This window comes from Scyliorhinus torazame, chromosome 2 (genome assembly GCF_047496885.1).
Source record: "Scyliorhinus torazame isolate Kashiwa2021f chromosome 2, sScyTor2.1, whole genome shotgun sequence".
NCBI lineage: Eukaryota > Metazoa > Chordata > Chondrichthyes > Carcharhiniformes > Scyliorhinidae > Scyliorhinus > Scyliorhinus torazame.
In genome coordinates, this window is record NC_092708.1 from 329,506,008 (window position 1) to 329,526,732 (window position 20,725).

Consider the following 20,725-nt stretch of genomic DNA (forward strand, 5'->3'; position numbering starts at 1 on the left):
AAAAACTGCAAAGAATAGATTTAATGTTCCAAAATGTTAAATCAAATATTCTTTCCCAGTATAAGGAACATTTGGTTTGGGGTAAATATTGCTATGAACCAGAAAGCAGGTTTTTTTTGTTTTTGTTCTAATGTGTACAAACTGAAAGCAGAATTATAATAATGTTCAAAAACTACTTATTGAGGGAATGTTAAGTAAATTGACTGCATCAAAATTAACCATGAGGGTTTCTGTGTTCCTTCTAAGACTTCACGTTTAAACATCTCATTTAGATATTTTTATTAAGATATTTATATAATTCTCTTTCATGGTTTGGAAATGTGGTCTTTTATCTTGTATGCATTTGACCTAAGATAAGAACATAAGAACTAGGAGCAGGAGTAGGCCATCTGGCCCCTCGAGCCTGCTCCACCATTCAATGAGATCATGGCTGATCTTTTGTGGACTCAGCTCCACTTTCCGGCCCGAACACCATAACTCTTAATCCCTTTATTCTTCAAAAAACTATCTACCATTATCTTAAAAACATTTAATGAAGGAGCCTCTACTGCTTCACTGGGCAAGGAATTCCATAGATTAACAACCCTTTGGGTGAAGAAGTTCCTCCTAAACTCAGTCCTAAATTTACTTCCCCTTATTTTGAGGCTATGCCCCCTAGTTCTGCTTTCACCCGCCAGTGGAAACAACCTGCCCGCATCTATCCTATCTATTCCCTTCATAATCTTATATGTTTCTATAAGATTCCCCCCCTCATCCTTCTAAATTCCAACGAGTACAGTCCCAGTCTACTCAACCTCTCCTCGTAATCCAACCTCTTCAGCTCTGGGATTAACCTAGTAAATCTCCTCTGCACACCCTCCAGTGCCAGTACGTCCTTTCTCAAGTAAGGAGACCAAAACTGAACACAATTCTCCAGGTGTGGCCTCACTAATACCTTATACAATTGCAGCAGAACCTCCCTAGTCTTAAACTCCATCCCTCTAGCAATGAAGGACAAAATTCCATTTGCCTTCTTAATCACCTGTTGCACCTGAAAACCAACTTTCTGCGACTCATGCACGAGCACACCCAGGTCTCTCTGCACAGCAGCATGTTTTAATATTTTATCATTTAAATAATAATCCCTTTTGCCGTTATTGTTACCAAAATGGATAACCTCACATTTGTCAACATTGTATTCCATCTGCCAGACCCTAGCCCATTCACTTAGCCTATCCAAATCCCTCTGCAGATTTCCAGTATCCTCTGCACTTTTTGCTTTACCACTTATCTTAGTGTCGTCTGCAAACTTGGACACATTGCCCTTGGTCCCCAACTCCAAATCATCTATGTAAATTGTGAACAGTTGTGGGCCCAACACTAATCCCTGAGGGACACCACTAGCTACTGATTGCCAACCAGAGAAACACCCATTAATCCCCACTCTTTGCTTTCTTTTTTAAAAAATATTTTATTGAAACTTTTTGGTCAATCATCACAGTACATTGTGTATCCTTTACACAATAATATAACAGTATAGATAACAATGACCTGTTTTATAAACAAAGAATAAATAATATATAACAAAAACTAAAACTAAAAGGCAACTGCCTTGTCTCAGATAAACACTCTCCAAAAATATGATTTAACAGTCCAATATACAATTATTTATAGCAACGACCTATACATATTATACATATATATATTAATAACCCTGAGACTCCTTCTGGTTCCTCCACTCTTTGCTTTCTATTAATTAACCAATCCACTATCCATGCTACTACTTTCCCCTTAATGCCATGCATCTTTATCTTATGCAACAACCTTTTGTGTGGCACCTTGTCAAAGGCTTTCTGGAAATCCAGATATACCACATCCATTGGCTCCCCGTTATCTACCGCACTGTTAATGTCCTCAAAAAATTCCACTAAATTAGTTAGGCACGACCTGCCCTTTATGAACCCATGCTGCGTCTGTCCAATGGGACAATTTCCATCCAGATGCCTCGCTATTTCTTCCTTGATGATAGATTCCAGCATCTTCCCTACTACCGTAGTTAAGCTCACTGGCCTATAATTACCCACTTTCTGCCTACCTCCTTTTTTAAACAGTGGTGTCACGTTTGCTAATTTCCAATCCGCCGGGACCACCCCAGAGTCTAGTGAATTTTGGTAAATTATCACTAGTGCATTTGCAATTTCCCTAGCCATCTCTTTTAGCACTCTGGGATGCATTCCATCAGGGCCAGGAGACTTGTCTACCTTTAACCCTATTAGCTTGCCCATCACTACCTCCTTGGTGATATCAATCCTCTCAAGGTCCTCACCTGTCATAGCCTCATTTCCATCAGTCACTGGCATGTTATTTGTGTCTTCCACTGTGAAGACCGACCCAAAAAACCTGTTCAGTTCCTCAGCCATTTCCTCATCTCCCATTATTAAATCTCCCTTCTCATCCTCTAAAGGACCAGTATTTACCTTAGCCACTCTTTTTTGTTTTATGTATTTGTAGAAACTTTTACTATCTTTTTATATTCTGAGCAAGTTTACTCTCATAATCTATCTTACTCTTCTTTATAGCTTTTTTAGTAGCTTTCTGTTGCCCCCTAAAGATTTCCCAGTCCTCTAGTCTCCCACTGATCTTTGCTACTTTGTATGTTTTTTCCTTCAATTTGATACTCTCCCTTATTTCCTTAGATATCCACGGTCGATTTTCCCCGTCCTTCCTTTTTGTTGGTATAAACCTTTGCTGGGCACTGTGAAAAATCACTTGGAAGGTTCTCCACTGTTCCTCAACTGTTTCACCATAAAGTCTTTGCTCCCAGTCTACCTTAGCTAGTTCTTCTTTCATCCCATTGTAATCTCCTTTGTTTAAGCACAAAACACTAGTGCTTGATTTTACCTTCTCACCCTCCATCTGTATTTTAAATTCCACCATATTGTGATCGCTCCTTCCGAGAGGATCCCTAACTATGAGATCCTGAATCAATCCTGTCTCATTACACAGGACCAGATCTAGGACCGCTTGTTCCCTCGTAGGTTCCATTACATACTGTTCGAGGAAACTATCGCGGATACATTCTATAAACTCCTCCTCCAGGCTGCCTTGACCGACCTGGTTAAACCAATCAACATGTAGATTAAAATCCCCCATGATAACTGCTGTACCATTTCTACATGCATCTGTTATTTCTTTGTTTATTGCCTGCCCCACCATAAATGTTACTATTTGGTGGCCTATAGATTACTCCTATCAGTGACTTTTTCGCCTTACTATTCCTGATTTCCACCCAAATGGATTCAACCTTATCCTCCATAGCACTGATGTCATCCCTTACTGTTGCCCAGATGTCATCCTTAAATAACAGAGCTACACCACCTCCCTTACCATCCACTCTGTCCTTCCGAAAAGTTTGATACCCTTGGATATTTAACTCCCAGTCGTGACCATCCTTTAACCATGTTTCAGTAATGGCCACTAAATCATAGTCATTCACGATGATTTGCGCCATCAACTCATTTACCTTATTCCGAATACTACGAGCATTCAGGTAAAGTACACTTATGTTGGCTTTTTTACCTCTGTTCTTAATCTTAACACCTCGATCAGTAACCTCTCCTAAGTTATATTTCCTCTTAACCTTTCTCCTAATTTTCCTTGTCGTCGAACCCACATCTTCCTGTAACAACCTGCCGCATCGCTTACCATTAATGTTTTCACTTCCCGTTTTATTTCTTTTAGTATTCCTGGTCCTATTCACTGAGCTCCCCTCAGTCACTGTACCTTGTACTGTCACCCTTTTTGATTTTTGACTATGGCTTCTCTGCCTTACACTTTCCCCCTTACTGCCTTTTATTTCTGTCCCTGTTTTACTACCTTGCAACGTCCTGCATCGGTTCCCATCCCCCTGCCACATTAGTTTAAACTCTCCCCAACAGCTCTAGCAAACACCCCCCCTAGGACATCGGTTCCAGTCCTGCCCAGGTGCAGACCGTCCGGTTTGTACTGGTCCCACCTCCCCCAGAATCGGTTCCAATGTCCCAGGAATTTGAATCCCTCCCTCTTGCACCATCTCTCGAGCCACGTATTCATCCTCTCTATCCTGACATTCCTACTCTGACTAGCTCGTGGCACTGGTAGCAATCCTGAGATTACTACCTTTGAGGTCCTACTTTTTAGTTTAACTCCTAGCTCCCTAAATTCAGCTTGTAGGACCTCGTCCCGTTTTTTACCTATATCGTTGGTGCCTATGTGCACCACGACAGCTGGCTGTTCACCCCCCCCCCCCCCCCCCCCCCAGAATGTCCTGCAGCCGCTATGAGACATCCTTGACCCTTGCACCAGGGAGGCAACATACCATCCTGGAGTCTCGATTTCGTCCGCAGAACCGCCTGTCTATTCCCCTTACAATCGAGTCCCCTATCACTATAGCCCTGCCATTCTTCTTCCTGCGCAGCAGAGCCAGCTACGGTGCCATGAACCTGGCTGCTGCCGCCTTCCCCTGGTGAGCCATCTCCCTCAACAGTATCCAAAGCGGTATATCTGTTTTGCAGGGAGATGACCGCAGAGGACACCTGCACTGCCTTCCTACTCTTGCTCTGTCTTTTGGTCACCGATTTACTATCTCCCTCAGTACCTTTCACCTGTGGTGTGACCAACTCGCTAAACGTGCTACCCACGACGTCCTCAGCATCGCGGATGCTCCAAAGTGAGTCCATCCGCAGCTCCAGAGCCGTCAAGCGGTTTAACAGGAGCTGCAACTGGACACACTTCATGCACGTGAAGGAGCCAGGGACAGTGGACGTGTCCCTGAGCTCCCACATCGCACACGAGGAGCATGACACGGGTCTGAGATCTCCTGCCATGTCTTAAACCTTTGGTGAACTTCAATAATTTCAATTCCCCCCCAAAAAAAATTTAAATAAATAAATAAACAATGAAGAAAAAAATAAATAAATATACCAATGAAAAGAAACAGAAAAACAGAAACACTACTTACCAGTCACAAAAAGCACTTCCTCTCCACCCAGCTTCGAATTCCCACCTCGATTCAAATTCCCAAACTCACTCTTTGCTGTCTCACTCCTGGCTGTCTTCTCTGTCTCACTGGGAGGACTCTGGATAGTTGCTTCTTTAATATTGGAGATAATAAAAGAGTAGTGGAGTCTTTATAAAATCATGCAATGGTGGCCCGTGGTGTCTGTTAGCTTTTTGAAACAGATATCCAGTTAGTTGTATTTCCTTGCTCTTTCCCTTAGTCTTGGCTAATTTTCCCTTTTGAGTACATGTCCAATTATCTTTTGAAAATCAACTTCATATATTTCTACCATCTTTTTATAACTGAATTTATGCTAAAGAGTTGAGGGATGTCTGTGTTGGTGAAAGGTTGCTTTCTCAGGGGCGGCATGAGACGCAGTGGTTAGCACTGGGACTGAGGCGCTGAGGACCAGGGTTGGAATCCCGGCACTGGGTCACTGTCCTTGTGGAGTTTGCACATTCTCCCCATGTCTGTGTATGTAGATATGTAGGTTGGGTGGATTGGCCACGCTAAATTGCCCCTTAATTGGAAAACAAATAATTGGGTACTCTGAATTTATAAAACAAAAAGGTTGTTTTCTCACTTTTGTTCGAATCAACCATGGCTACGTGCAGTGTGAAGCACCTTCACAGTAGTGTGCTCTAACTCTGAAAGAAACCTGACCATTGTGAAAAGTCACATGGATATTGCGCTTCTACACCGGGTGTAATGGTAATGCTGTTGTGCTTTGATACTACTGCTCAGACATTAGCATGTCAAGTCTTTCTTATGCTGAATAAAATATAAACACACACCAATAAGGGTTATCACTTTGAACCATTTCAGGACTTGAATGAAGGAATTCTGAAACCCCAAAATTCCCATATAACCCTCTTGCACCGATACTACTTTAAAGAATGTTAGTCGATGTACTTTGTACAATGCTTCATTTAGAGGCTGAATTGTTATTCTTATCAGCATGTCAAGTGCTTCTGAAAGGAGGGGGGTGGAACCAGAAAATAAGTTACACCAGGCTGCTATTGCATACTTAAGCAACTGGTTGCATTAGCATCGAGAACAAATCTATCTGCCCCCTCGAAAAGCATATGATGCAGGAATACCTAATTGTAATGAATCTCTAGTAAAGTTACAGTCACTGATTTATAGTTTATTATAAGTTACGAAATGCTAAATATTTTTGGAGTAATATCCTAGGGGGAAAGGGCTGCACACAAACTCCTACACAATGTGATTCATATTTGTCTTTTTTTAAATCAGTTTACTCTTGCAACACCTTAGAGGGATGACTGCGGGGGTGGGCAAAGGGGAATGTGAACAATCTTAATTACAGCAATCATGTTTTATAAATGTTATTAGGTATTACTAAAATGTATAAGGCATAACCATTGTTTATTATTTATTGCAGGGTTGTCGTGCTAGAAAGTCGACCAACAGACAATCCTACAGCACACAGCAATCTCTACATCTTAGCTGGCCACGAAAACAGTTACTAAGCAACACAAAGAAACTTAATCAGAGTGACTGTTGCTTGAAATGGGACAAACCTAACAGCTTCCAACAATGAAAATTGAGCGTCGAGGGAAATATTAAACAAAATAAAAGTCCGGCTGTGGCTGTTGTGGCCTTTCTTTTTGTTGTACTTTTATATTTGCTTTTATCATGGGGTAGATTTAAAGTAAAATAGTAAATTTAGTCGCTAGGTGTGGCTTTATTAAAATATTCAGCCACTGTGTGGTTGGTCTGTCATATCAAATTTGCTTCGTAAAAGCCATGACTAACTGTTATTTTGTGAACCATAACAAAAGATCTAATTTCTAATCGTAAAAGCACAATAATTCATGGAAAATGAAAATATAGAGCAGTCTTCTTAAAGTGCCACACTTTCTCATACTTCAACCTTTCTATTTTATAAATATTTTGCAGCAAAGTTTCATAGTGTTCTCTGTTATATATTGTCTAAATCTACTTTTAGTACTAAATCTATTTCTCTTACCTAACACTGCAACAATTTTATAGGATTTTTAATGCACTCACTGCAAGACTGTACAGCTTGAAAATCTCTGTCATAGTAAACTGAATATTTAAATGTTTTATTTATTAATCTGCCAATTGTAAGAGAGGTTATAAACTTTTTGGGGAAACGAGGAATATGACATCATATTTAGTTAAATTTATGTTATTGATGCTTAAAGCTTTAAGGAAGGGAGAAAAATGTTCTATTTAGCTGTTTGTATGCATAAGCATATTGTGGTATATAATTTAGACTTTAAACTCTTACACACTTTTTGTACAAAGGCACCATATAAGCACTTTCCTGTACAACTTTTAATTTGTAATGCTTAGCTATTTAGATGCCACAGTAGATTTTTTCATACATTTAATCTTTTCATATACAATGCATAGTGAAAGTTTTTTTATACACACAACATGCAGTAATTATAGGAGTGTAATGAAACTGTCAAAATTGTCATCCATTGTGTATATCAAAAAACATTACATTTCACTTAAGGCTATTTTAATCATAAATGGTTGGGGAAATCATCCCACTTTATCAAATTTTCAATTTTGGAATCGGAATATGGTTTATGATGCAAGCAGTAAACATCTTTAAGTCACCATTTTCAGTTTCTACCTCACCCAATGAATGGCATCTGTTTTCTATGTCTCCACTTCATGGAGACCTTTCAGAAATTTTTACATTATCCGCATTCTTCAAATTAGTCATGCATATTAACAGCTGTAATTCAATAAAATAAACACTAATTGTACCAAAAAAACTTGAATTAATTGTGACTCTGTAATATGAATCTGTAAATAATGTAAAATAAAAGGTTCAATGCATAGGTTCAAATTTGTGTAATAATTGCTTGAGCAGAGTGTAAATGTTGTTAATAGGGCTTGAATGCTAATCCTAGTTTAAAATCACCAATTAACCTATTGTTTTACAGAATATGGTTTTTTACAAAATCTTAGTTTACAAAAATGTTTGCTTACAGTTTCAGTATTCACAATGAAGGAAAGTGAGTAATGTAAGCACTAAATTGATATTGTTACCAATCCCATCACATTCTTAAAACAATTGTTTCTTTAAAAAATGTACTGCCCTCCTAAAGTATATTTTATAAAATCTAAAATTTCCTTGTGATTAAAAGTAAAATAGTTCTGTTTATTATGCAATTATTATTCTTGCAGCAGTAAGGAGTTAATTTGTAAATAGCTCTTGTGTCCAAAATGCTGTGACACAGCAATTATCTTTTTAACAGATTGATTCTTATAATCAGAATCATAGTCAAATATTTATAGAAATGTCTATTTTTTCTGACAATTTAATATTTTTATTAAAACACTCCTTACTGCTACAGGTTTTGAAATACAACCTAACTGAAAAGGTCATTAAAATAAGTGCTCAAATTATTAATTTCCAGGTGGCACAGTGGTTAGCACTGCTGCCTCATGCCAAGGACCCGGGTTCGATACCAGCCTTGGTTCATTGTCCGTGTGGAGTTTGCACATTCTCCCCGTGTCTGCGTGGGTCTCAACCCCACAACCCAAAGATGTGCAGGGTAGGTGGATTGGCCATGCTAAATTGCCCTTTAATTGGAAAAAAAGAATTGGGTACTCTATTAAAAAAAAAAATTTTTTTAATTTTAAATTTTAATTAATTCCATCTCAATGCACTGGAGAGCTATGAATGTCGTTTTGGAAATGGACAAAGGTTTACAGGACTTGTGTACCTTCTGCTGCCACTGAGGACCCATCACCCATTTTGGAGGGAAGTGTATATGGAACACGAGCCATAAAAGCTGACCATTGGCCATTTCAAAATAACATCTCCATGCTTGTGTTTGTCTTTGACCAACAATTGTGATCAGTCTTTGACCAACAATTGTGATCATATCTTTAAAAGTTGAATTGGTTAGTTCACACCATAACAACAACTGCAAAATTCCTGTAAAAAAAGCAAGATACTGTGGATGTTGGAAATCTGAAATAAAACAAAATTCTGGAGGTATTCCATAGCTCCAGCAGTATCTATCGAATCAGAAGGTTCATAACACCAGGCTATTCAGTCCATTGAGTCTATGCCGGCTCACTTTAGAACAATCCAGGCATTCCAAGTTCCCCCCTCTATCCCTGCAAGTTTATTGTCCATCCAATTTCCTTTTGAAATCAATGACTTTCTCTTTCCACCATACTTGGAGGCAGTGTGTTCCAGGTCATTACTACTCACTATATAAAATGTTCTTCCTCACTTCATAATTTTTTTTCAATAATAATAATTAGTGCCACATGTAGGCTTACATTAACACCTAGTTGGCGCCTGTTCGGCTACACTGGGAGAATTCAGAATGTCTGATTCACCTAACAAGCACGCCGTTTTGTGACTTGTGGGAGGAAACCAGAGCACCCGGAGGAAACCTACGCAGACACTGGGAGAACGTGCCGACTCCACACAGACCGTGACGCAAGCCGGGAATTGTACCCGGGTCCCTGGCACTGAAGCAACAGTGCTAACCGCTATACTACCGTGCCGCTCAAGGTTAACAAATCCATCAGGACCAGGAAAGGTGAAAAATGTGACCGATTTTGAGCCAGTGAAAGGGGAGGTTTGGAGAAAGAACTAAAGGGAAAGGTTTGTGACCAGGTGGAGGTCAAGAGGTTATATTGTAAAAGGATCTGCTGTACTGTCAAATATTCCTGGCAAAAGAAGTGGAGGTGGTGGCAATGGCAGTCGAGCTAAGCCTTGTGCTGAGCTCGAAATTCATTCAGATGGGGGCTTATGGGGATGAAGTTGAAGCTTTCGCTAAGGCCGGCTTTTCAGGATCAGAGAGAGGACGAACAGAGAGTATAGTGAATATAGGCAAGTGGTGAGATTGTAAGAAAGGACACGGTCAGAAGGAATTGAAGTGAAGAAGGATCCAGAAGGAAATTGAAATGTAGAGATAAAGCTTGTAATCCTTCATACCTGATAACCTTTGACAAAAGGTTGCACAGTGCTAGTCTAAAGATAGTGCTAATGGGACGAGAAACAAAATATATTTATAGTAGGAGTGAAGAGCAGGATCTTGAATAGCTGCTGTCCAAAAGCATAGGAAATAAACGACAAACGGGGGGGGAAAAAATGAACCAACAAACAAAAACAAAACAGTGGGGGCAGAGGTTACAACTTAAAATTGTTACCTCAATGTTAAGTCCAGAGGATTGTAAAGTATCTAGTCGAAAGATGAGGTGCTGTTCATTGAGCTTGTGTTGGGCGATGTTGGAACACAGCCAAAGGCTAATAGAACGGTCAGACTGCAAGAAAGGTGAAAAATTATAACAGGCAACTGAAAGTTCAGATCACAAACAGACTGGAGGTGTTTTGCAAAACAATCACCCAGTCTGCTAAACTTTTCTTCCATTCAGGTGTGAGGGATTACAAGCTCTTTATCGCCATTTCAATTCCCTTCTTTGGATTTGTTTTTGTTTTATTGTCACGTGTACCGTGGTTACAGTGAAAGTATTGTTCTGCGTATAGTCCAGACAGATTGTTCCATATATGGAAAGAAAATAGGACATGCATAAATACACAATGTAAATACATAGGCACAGGCAACTGATGTGCATATGGAATGCAGTACTACTCAGTAGAGAAGATGTGTGAAGAGATCAGTTCAGTCCATAAGAGGGTAATTCAGGAGTCTGGTAATTGGAGAAGCTGTTTTTGAATATGTTGGTGCATGTTCTCAGACCTGTGTATCCTGCCCGATGGAAGAAGTTGGAAGAGAGAATAACCTGGGTTGTAGGGGTCTTTGATAATGCTGCCTGCTTTCCCAAGGCAGTGGGAGGTGTAGACCGAGTCAATGGATGGGAGGAAGATTCGTGTGATGGACTGGGCTGTGTTCACGATTCTCTGTAATTTCTTACGGTCTTGGGCAGAGCAATTGCCATACAAGGCTGTAATTCAGCCAGATAGAAAAAACTGGTATGAGTCGGGCAGCATGGTGGTGCAGTGGTTAGCACTGCTGCCTCATGGCGCCGAGGACCTGGGTTCAATCCCGGCCCCGGGTCACTGTCCGTGTGGAGTTTGCACGTTCTCCCTATGTATGCATGGGTCTCACCCCCACAACCCAAAACGATGTGCAGGGTTGGTAAATTGGCCACGCTAAATTGCCCCATAATTGGAAAAATGAATTGGGTAATCTAAATTTATTAAGAAAAAAAATTGGGAAGAGTCAATGTGGACATGCCGAATTTCCTTAGTTTCCTTCTCCCCTTCAATTCCGTCTGACTGTGCCCCTTCTTACAATCTTGCCACTTGCCTGTATTCGCAATGCTTTCTGACTTTCCTCTCCCTGACCCTGAACAATCTGTCCTAAGCAAAAGCATCAACTTCATCCATAAGCCCCCAACTCAATGAATTTCGAGGTCAGCACAAGGTTTAGCTCGCATGCCATTACCTTCTTTTGCTAGGAGTACTTTTCCACATGGACTGTTTTACTCCTCCAGTATTCTCCCTCAACCTGCTGCCTCTTACCCCCTCTAAATGCTTTCATTGTCATGCCAGCTGTAGTTACCAACAGTCTTGATTTAGAATGAGGGAAGAACAGAAATTATTCTCTGGCCTTGCAGTACTTTGTTCTTTCAGGTCCAACCCTAACACTGTCATCAAACCTGCTGACAAGAGTGGTGGTGCTACGAAAGAGAAAATGCTGGAAAATCTCAGCAAGTCTGGCAGCATCTGTAGGGAGAGAAAAGAGCTAACGTTTCGAGTCCGATGACTCTTTGTCAAAGCTGGTGGTGCTGCTTTGTGTGCTGCCATCTGCCAAGCAGAGGCCGAACACCAACACTGACGCTTCCTCTTACATCCCCCAGACTATGACCCACAACTGACCATCAAGCCATTGTTTCTGTGGCTGCCATTGACCTCCTTTCTGAAGGTCATTCCTTCATGGCTCCCAGCCTTGAGCAGACTGCTTTTATCTAGACCCAACCAGTCCCTTTCAACACCACCCTCTACCTGGCTGAAATTGTTTTCACATTGAAAAACGTCTCCTTGAACTTCACTCACTTTCTCCAAAAAGGGAGTGTTGGTATGGGTACCTGCTTTGCTCCTAGCTATACCTGCCTTTTGTGATATAAAGTATATGGAATATTCCTCATTGCTAGTACCTGCTCTCACCGTGAACTGGAAAATGTAATTGACATTGCTTCCAATTTCCACCCTTCTGCTTTCACATGGTATATCTGCTTCTCTTCCTTTCCTTGTCATCGCTGTCTCCATTTCTAGTGATAAGCTCGCAATATTCATTGCAAGCCCAGTGACACCCACTTCTAAATTGACTGCAGTTCTATCCACCCCACTTCCTATAACGACTTTATTCTATTCTTCCAGTTTCTCCGTCACCATCCGATTTGTTTGGAAAATGCAGCCTTCTAATTTAGCACTTCTGATATGTCTTCATTTCTTCTCAACTCCGATTCCACTACCTTATCCTTCCTGTTACATGAGCTTCTACAAACCTTTTCCATTTCTCTCCGAACCATAACCGGATTCCCCTTGTCCTTGGCTTCTGCCCCACCAACCTCCACAATCAGGGGATCATATTGTCACCTCCAGCATAATGCCCCTGCCAAATGCATATTCACTTCTCTTTTACTTTCAGCATTCAGAAATGATGGTTTGCTTTTGTAATTCCCTGGTTCACTCTTTGGCTATCACCAATGCCCCTCCCTTTCCTACGCACAGTTCCATGCAACCCCTTGTTAGGATTCTGGACCAGATTCCAACATTTGTTAGGATACAGGACAAGAACCCCAAACAATATTTTTTAATTTGGAAAACTGAAGAAGGGTTAATTCACCCCAGACAGTGATGACTCTAACCAATACATATCTTTTAGGTTAAAACAAACTTATAATGTAAACACATTATTAACCACTTTAACATCAAAGAAAATAGTTTTACAATTATCAGTTAAACAGTTCTTAAACACAAGAAAAACTTGAACTTACTATACCTGTTACTAACTTCAATTAAGCAACCCAATATAGTTCAAATGCCACAAAGTTTTTTTAAAATTTAAGTACCCAATTCTTTTTTTTTTCCAGGCAGGAAATTCCTGACTCCCCACAACAGTTCCAATGCCTCCAACCCACTAGATCCCTTAGTTTCCCTTTTGATGGAACATAGGAATTGGGAGCACGAGTAAACTGTTCAAAAGATTCTGGGCGATTCTCTGACGCCCAAATTCGGAAACGGTGATCGGATCGAGAATAGCTCCCAATGCCAAAATCGTGGCAGGTGCTGGTTTGACGCCGGGTTGCGATGTTCCAACCCCCGCCCCCCCCCCCAAATCTGCATCATTGCGATGCGTGTAGTTGCAACCACGTTCGCATCTCATTATCACATACCCTGTGATGCTCTGCCTCTGATGGGGCGAGTTCCCAACGGCGCGGTACACGTGTGGTCTCAACAGTCATGAACATGGCATGGTGGCTGCGGAGAGAGAGAAGGCATATGCACAGTGTCCAGCACCGCCATACTTTGCCGACAGTCGTGCCGCTGGCTGGGGGCCAGGAAGTAGTGGGGGGGTGGCCAGGAGGTGGGCTGTGGGGTCGGGGTGGACGGGTACGCCGTCCAGCACAACTGGTGCCATCTTTTCGGGCGCGATCGGTGCAAGTGTGGGAGGTGTATAGTGTATGCGCGACTGCAGCTTGTCAGCCCTGCACGTGTCCATATTGAACCTGGTGATTCTCCCACTGTTTTCCGCAAGTTCTACAGGTGTTCCATGCAGCACCAGTGCTAGCCCCTCACTGGTGGCAGAATCGGTGCGGCACACAACGTGGAACTCCACGGATCCTCTGCTGGCGTCAGCACTTAGATGAAGGAACAAAGATTCCAGCCCCATAACTAATCTACTACCTCAACTCCGCTTCCTACATTATCCCAAATCCCTTAGTCCACAAAAATTGATAAATTACTGTCTTGAATGTATTCAGTAGCTGATATCCACAGCTCTCCGGGGTAGAGAATTCCGAAGATTCACAGCCCTTTGAGTGACAAAAAATGTATTCACCTTAGTCCCTTTGTGTACATATGTAGCACCTTATCAAATACTTTTTGAAAATCCAATTACATGATATCTACTATATTAGTTGTAGCTGGGGGGGGAAAACAAATAAAATGTATCAAACATTTCTCTTTCATGGTGGATTTTCTAAGAGATTTACCACCTATTTTATTGGTTAGTTAGGTGGCTTGCCTGTGGGTTCGAACAACTCCCAAGTGCTTTTTCAATGCCCATTCCACGCGGGTTAGAGTGGGTATCTATCTGTCTCTTGTGCTCTGCCCTTGAGAGTGCAAACCATCCTTGACTTGACAAGCTGTTGGACCGGCTGAATATTTCCCGCGTTTTTTGCTTTTAATCAACAGAAGGCGTCCGTGTCGACTCTCTGGAGGAAAAACTCGTGCCCCCTCCCCCCTCAAAGCCCTGGGCTGATTTCTGAAATGCGCTGATGCCGCCGCTGGCCACCCCATCTCGGAGACGTGCATCCATGGGGAAATGCTGGAAAGTGCAAACGTAAACGAATAAGATGCGAAGTGGCGGCAAGCTCGGGCACCTGTTGCACTTTTCTTCCGCAGGTGAGATGACTCCGCCCCGGGTGGAGCGATTGAATCAGCGGGTTATTGTGTGTGTGGGGCGGTGAGACTCCCTCCGAGTGTGGTTAAAGGAGGAGCCCCAGCCCAGGGCGAGAGACGCACGGGCTGTGAGCATCTCGGCGGGGCGCAGAGCGGGAGCGCGGACTTGGCGACAGCACCTTGGGCGGCGCCCCTGCCGCCTTCTCCAACATTTCCATCAGTCGCCGGGGCGCGAACGCGCCATTTTAGAGCTCAGGCTCCGAGCTCCGGGTGAGAAACTGGCGGAAAGTAGCAGTGGGGAGCTAGCGGCATGGAGAAATACGAAAAAATCGCCAAGATCGGCGAGGGCTCTTACGGCGTTGTGTTCAAGTGCAGGAACAAAGACACCGGGCAAATAGTGGCGATTAAGAAGTTTGTGGAGTCTGAGGATGACCCGGTCATTAAGAAGATCGCACTCCGAGAGATCCGGATGCTGAAGGTAAGTGCTGGAAACTTTCCCTTATTTTATATCATCTTTGCACAACATTTGAGCGCGTGGTTTTTCTTTTTAAACATACGAAATAAATGACAACGGACGGATTTTTATTTGAAGAGGTTCTGGATTTCCTGCCTGCCCCTGTTGTGAGTTTGGCTGTGGGTTCAGAACACATTGTGTACAAGTTGCGTCCTTGTTACTTTGTGAAAAGTAGCAATGCGAACGAACAGCTACAATCTCCGCCGCGCCTCTGTGAGAAGCAGAAACTTCCCATCAGGGTTGAAATTTGTGTTTCGGTTAAATTGTGTGGAAGGGATCGGAGGAAACGCAGCTCAGGCCGGGGCACTGGAAACCTGGGAGTCCTGTTGTGGGTGCTGAGCTCCCTTTGGAATCGTATTGCTGCCCGTCTCCGTTAATGATAGTCAGCGCACCAATAATAGACAGGAGCCAGGTCACCTCTGAACCAAATGCATCTCTCAATGACTTCCAAATCAGCAGAATATCACCTATGGTGCTTTGAAATGAAGTACATTTTGCTGATCTCACTGCCTGATGTTTCATTTCACTTTATCAGCTTCAAACAAATCAAACTGCTGCATGACATCTCTGCAGATATTGTATCATCTGTGCCTAAATAACGTGGGCAAAAGCGTCTGCTTGCTCTTGTAATTTTTTTTTTTTTAGTTCGAAGCCTTTAATTGCTTATCTGCCTTTGACAGCAAAGTGTTTCGTCTTTGAAGATGTTCCCAAGTGCTTCACCCACTAAACGCTCCAGCCATTGTTGTATTTGTGGGGAATGTCGCGGGTCAATTTGAGCGCAGCAAGTCCCCACAAACAGCTCTGAGAGAAATGACTGGACCATCTGTTTTTAGATGTTGGCTGAGAAATAAATATTGGTTAAAAGAACCCCCCTGCTCTTATCTGAATAATGGCAACATATCTTTTACATTCACCTGAGATGACAAATGGGGCCATCTGAATTGGGGGCAAGTGAGACATTCCCTCACTACTGCAGTGTTTTATCTGTTACGTGTTGAAATCCTTAGAACAGGACTTGAACCCATGACATGACTGAGGTGAGAGTGTGACCACTGACACCTATTTTTTGACACAGTGATCCAGACTCCATGTTGGCTCCATTCTCTCTCCACAGATGTGAGAGCTGCTGAGATTGTCCCAACCTTTTCTGTCCTTGTTTATTTTGCCAATTTTTGGTGTATCCAGGTAGTTGTCCTTCATGTTTTAGAACTGCTATTCACAGAGAAAGGCCATTTATTTGTGAGATTCAGGACTAAGTTGTGGAGGTGGATTTGTGGTGGAATAAAGATATCTGAGCTATTAACATAGCCCTGTCGAGAAAAGCACTTCATTTAAAGTGCACCTTTTTGTGAAACGCCTCCAGTCACCTGGATTAAACAGTTGTTGATTAAACATAGTTTGCAGCACTGGACTTGGAAAACTGGAACTTCAAAATGAGTGAGTCACAAGCCAATCTTCTCATGTCCTTCCATCATACTGAGGGTCGATGGACATTGTGTAGTTTATTGAGGAAGCAGAGAATCAGGCTTATGGGTACTGGAAAAGATTACACGTAGGCCATGTATGAGGCCATGCACATTTATCCAGGGATTGAAGCCTACCATGATTGAGTTATAGAAAGATAAAGAGAAGCTGCTGAAATTGTCCTGCCGAATGGTGGAACCACCAAACAGAGGATATGTCATGTTCGAGATGGTGGTCATGCTTTCTTACATGGTGACATTTATGGGGATCAGCTGTCCACCTAACTTGCCCCAAACCTGTGTCTGTCAGGTCTTTAAATGACCAGTATGTAACTGACTTCATTATACGCAAGGAGCTTAAACTTGGTCTCCTTGGGCTTAAAGTGATTACATGATCGCATACCTGGCAAACTAGCTTTATAGTCATGTTAACCACCTGTGGCAGATGTAGTAATCCAGTATCTGAGTGAGGCAGGCAGGTTTGACAATTAGGGTAGCCATTGAGAGCAGGGATTCTTCCCACTTGGCTTCAGATAGCCCTGCAAGCTATTATCCTAATGTGAGGCTGGGCAAGTGGGAAATGTAGACGTGTTCTGTGCTAATAGGCTGCACAATTTTGCCTGATTAAACTGTGGAATTATGGATCCCTAAACTTTGGTTCTATCTGAGTCAAACTTATTGGACTTGGATAAATGTGGTTTTGTCCCTCCAGGGAGAGAGAGCTCCATATGAGGTAAATAAATACAATGCCAGTGTGGATTTTTCTATACCTGTTACTTTGTTTGTAAACTCCTAAATATGGCGATTAGCTTGCTTGCATAAAATAAAAACCCTTTCATGGTTGACAGTATCAATCCACAGTTCCATGTCCTTGATAATCATGGAATGATATTTAATGGAAAAATACTGTTGATTCTGATCAAAAGCATCTGGTTTGAGTGTTTCAAGTTGAAGAAATATTATTTGTCTCTTTCCACCCCCCCCCCCACCTTAATTGTTTTTGGTGATTACATTGCATTATCATTTATTAAGGCCGAAATGTGGAATTATAGTAGACTCCCAAGGAATACAAATATCTAGTAAGGTATTATTTTTAAGTTTAATTTAAAATGGAAAATACTAGCATTACATATTTTACAGAAACAATTTTCTGAACAATTTGTGCTATTCATGATCGCCCCAATGCGATTGAGCCAGGTATATCAATAAAAAATTAATTCCCTAGGGCCAACAATTCAAGTAGTTGGCGAGAATAACTGTGTTTCTAAGGTTACCTACGTTGCTACCTAAAGAGAGTATGTGCTGTGATGTTGTTCAAGATCATTAAAGCTAGATAGAATTCAGAGTAAGGCTCCAAGAGATGATTCTCAGGTGTAAGTTATGGAGCAAGAGCAAGACACACAGAGCTGAATTTAGTTTTTAATTGAGAAAAGATTAAAGGAGGAAGGACGAACCACCGAGAGGTACTGATTATGTGCTGTGCTATTTGTACAGAGTGAGACTAGAGATTAGAAGGTTTTTCATATGTGGCGTGGATGTAGAATAGACCTTAGCAAGAATAGGTGATATTCTGTCAATTGATTCATTCACAAAAACTGGATGGTTGACATTTGATCATCTGGGGATGATCAAACGTATCATAGCACTGCTGCAAGTTGTTGCATGTAGAGATCAATACACCAGGATTGAATTGCAATGTTGTGGGAATCAAGTTGGCCAGATTACCTATAGAAATGAAAAAAAATCTGAACGGATTAGTTTTTTGGGATGGTAAACAAATATGATTGAACCCAATGCATGGCGTAAGGAAGTGTCAAGTAGATTGAAATATTTTCTCATTAACTTTTCTGGGGGTTTTTGTTCTAATTATATCATGCCACAAAATCATTTTATTTTCCCATTTTAGGTGAAAACACACCATTAAAAGGGGAGGTAGTTAAACCGTTTATTGGTGGCATCCTTTTAAGCAACTTATTGGTGATGTACAAGAATGCCCATTGAAAAAAAACAATCTATGTTATCTTTGCATGGGCAGTAGCTCAAATGCCAGTGTCCATCTATAGCCATTATTTAAATTGAGAAGAGCAATTAACGACAGGCTATAAATGCTGGCTTGGCCAGCAAAGCCCACATCCTATGAATGTTTTTTTAAAAAAAGGTACCAAATGGAGAAACTTGCTGCTCTGCAGCAGGTCTGTTGGTTCACTGTTGTTATTCCTTCGAAACATTCTTTTTTAAAAATAAATTTAGAGTACCCAATTCATTATTTTTTCCAATTAAGGGACAATTTAGCGTGGCCAATCCACCACCTCTGCACATCTTTTGGGTTGTGGGGGCGAAACCCATGCAAACACGGGGAGAATGTGCAAACTCCACATGGATAGCGATCCAGAGCCGCGATCGATCCTGGGACCTTGGCGCCATGAGGCAGCAGGGCTAACCACTGTGCCACCGTACTGTCCTACCTTTAATAAACTTTCTTTATTGAAAGTCATAGAACACCACTTTTTATTGCAAGAAATTGACCAGGGTAAGTTTAATAGGTCAATAACTATGCAAATAATTGAATGAGGATTTGAATTTGAGAAAGGTCAGGATAAGGCGATGAAGTCAAGGTATGAGAAGGGCAGAATTGTAAAAATGTCCTTAACTGAAGCCTGCTTCTGGTTTTATGGGAGGAAAATTCAGACCACTCATTTTGTTTGCACTCAAAGATCAAAGTGATGGCACGAGAAGGTTGTATCAAATAGCTCAACTGAAGTTGGCAGTGCAGCATTACCTTCACAGGGCAATTATGGATGGGTAATAAATACACACATGATGAAAATTATTTTTACAAAAACCTGAGTGCAGCATAGTCACCCTGGAAGCTGTTTTGCTTGTGGCTTTCTTATGTCTCCCAGATCGCCATAGTTTTCAAAATCCACCTTGCAGATTCCCTTAGTGATTTTAATACTTGGAGTTCTTCTCATTGCAATGGAATGTAAATGTAGACTTGTGTGCACTGTCTGTTCATCTGGAGCAATTATCTTTTTAGTTAATAAAAGTTGGAACTCGAGAGTTTGTTCCTATTAGGATACAGAAACGTCCAACGTTCTTCCTAGACTCTTCCCTTATCCTTAGCCTTTGAGTTTTATTTTCTGTGGCAGGTCCAGCGTGGCCTTTCCTATATTGTTTTAAGTCCTGGCATTAAGTCTTGTGTTACTCCACTTTGAACATTTTCCAATGGCTATGTCTTTTCATAAGTGGACACCACAATTGGACACAGTATGCGGTGTGTCTTTGCCAATGCTTTCTAGAATGTCAGTCTTGCGTCTCCTGACCAATAAATTATGGATTTACTTGTATAACTGAACATTCTGTTGGCATTGGCACTTGTTATTTCATAATGTGATACTATCAGCATTTTTCCCACTGACCCGTGTTAATGATGATCTTAATATTTTTGCTGTATTAAAGATATGAATGTCCTTGCATTTGTGAATAATTCTTGTCGTATTCCCCATTGCCAAATGTTTGCAGATACCCAGGAACATCCCTCTTTTCCACATTCTCTCATGGGCTGCTTATTATTAATATTTTTATCATTACAATTAGATATAGTTTTAACAGTGATTAAATCATGGACAGGAACCCTAATTTTCAGAAGGACTTCATAGAACACAATACATGTAACATTTTCTAGTGATGGAAAAATCGGGCAGCAAATTTAATTTTATTAGCCAAGGTTTTAGCACAACATCAATCCCCGTGTTCCAGTTCTATTGCAATATTTGTTTTAATGTTAATTTTTCATATCTGTAGGGCTGTTGACTAGCAACCAAACAACATGCCTCCAAGTAGTGTAATTGGTACAAGTTTGCCAGTAGCTGCCAGTTGTATTAAATATTGCATCTGTGTGGATATTGTGAATGTAAACATAATTCATTTTGTTGATCAGGAGATGTATTTGTTTAACGTTCTTGACATATGATAAATGGTATGATATATTTCTTAGTTTCATTATCTAAAGTAAACAGGAACACCAATCCAGAACTACCTCTACATAAGCAGCACATTGGAACCTAGCAATGACCTGTTTTCTTAATGCTGTTGTTGCTACGAATGGG

General features: G+C 41.3%; 2 protein-coding genes across 4 annotated transcripts in view; both read left to right on the forward strand.

Annotated features, from left to right (window-relative positions):
• Nucleotides 1-7,868, forward strand: part of map4k5 (mitogen-activated protein kinase kinase kinase kinase 5) — a 309,224-nt gene extending 301,356 nt beyond the window's left edge. For all 3 annotated transcript variants that reach the window (XM_072489787.1, XM_072489786.1, XM_072489788.1), the window contains one exon: nucleotides 6,423-7,868. In XM_072489787.1, coding sequence (XP_072345888.1) covers nucleotides 6,423-6,510 — 88 coding nt within the window. In that variant the 3' untranslated portion in view covers nucleotides 6,511-7,868. The remainder of the gene's footprint in view (nucleotides 1-6,422) is intronic.
• Nucleotides 7,869-14,482: 6,614 nt separating this feature from the next.
• cdkl1 (cyclin dependent kinase like 1 (CDC2 related kinase)) overlaps nucleotides 14,483-20,725 on the forward strand; it is a 92,126-nt gene continuing 85,883 nt past the window's right edge. The window contains exon 1 of the mRNA XM_072489789.1: nucleotides 14,483-15,117. Within this exon, the coding sequence (XP_072345890.1) occupies nucleotides 14,950-15,117 (168 nt within the window). The 5' untranslated portion in view covers nucleotides 14,483-14,949. The remainder of the gene's footprint in view (nucleotides 15,118-20,725) is intronic.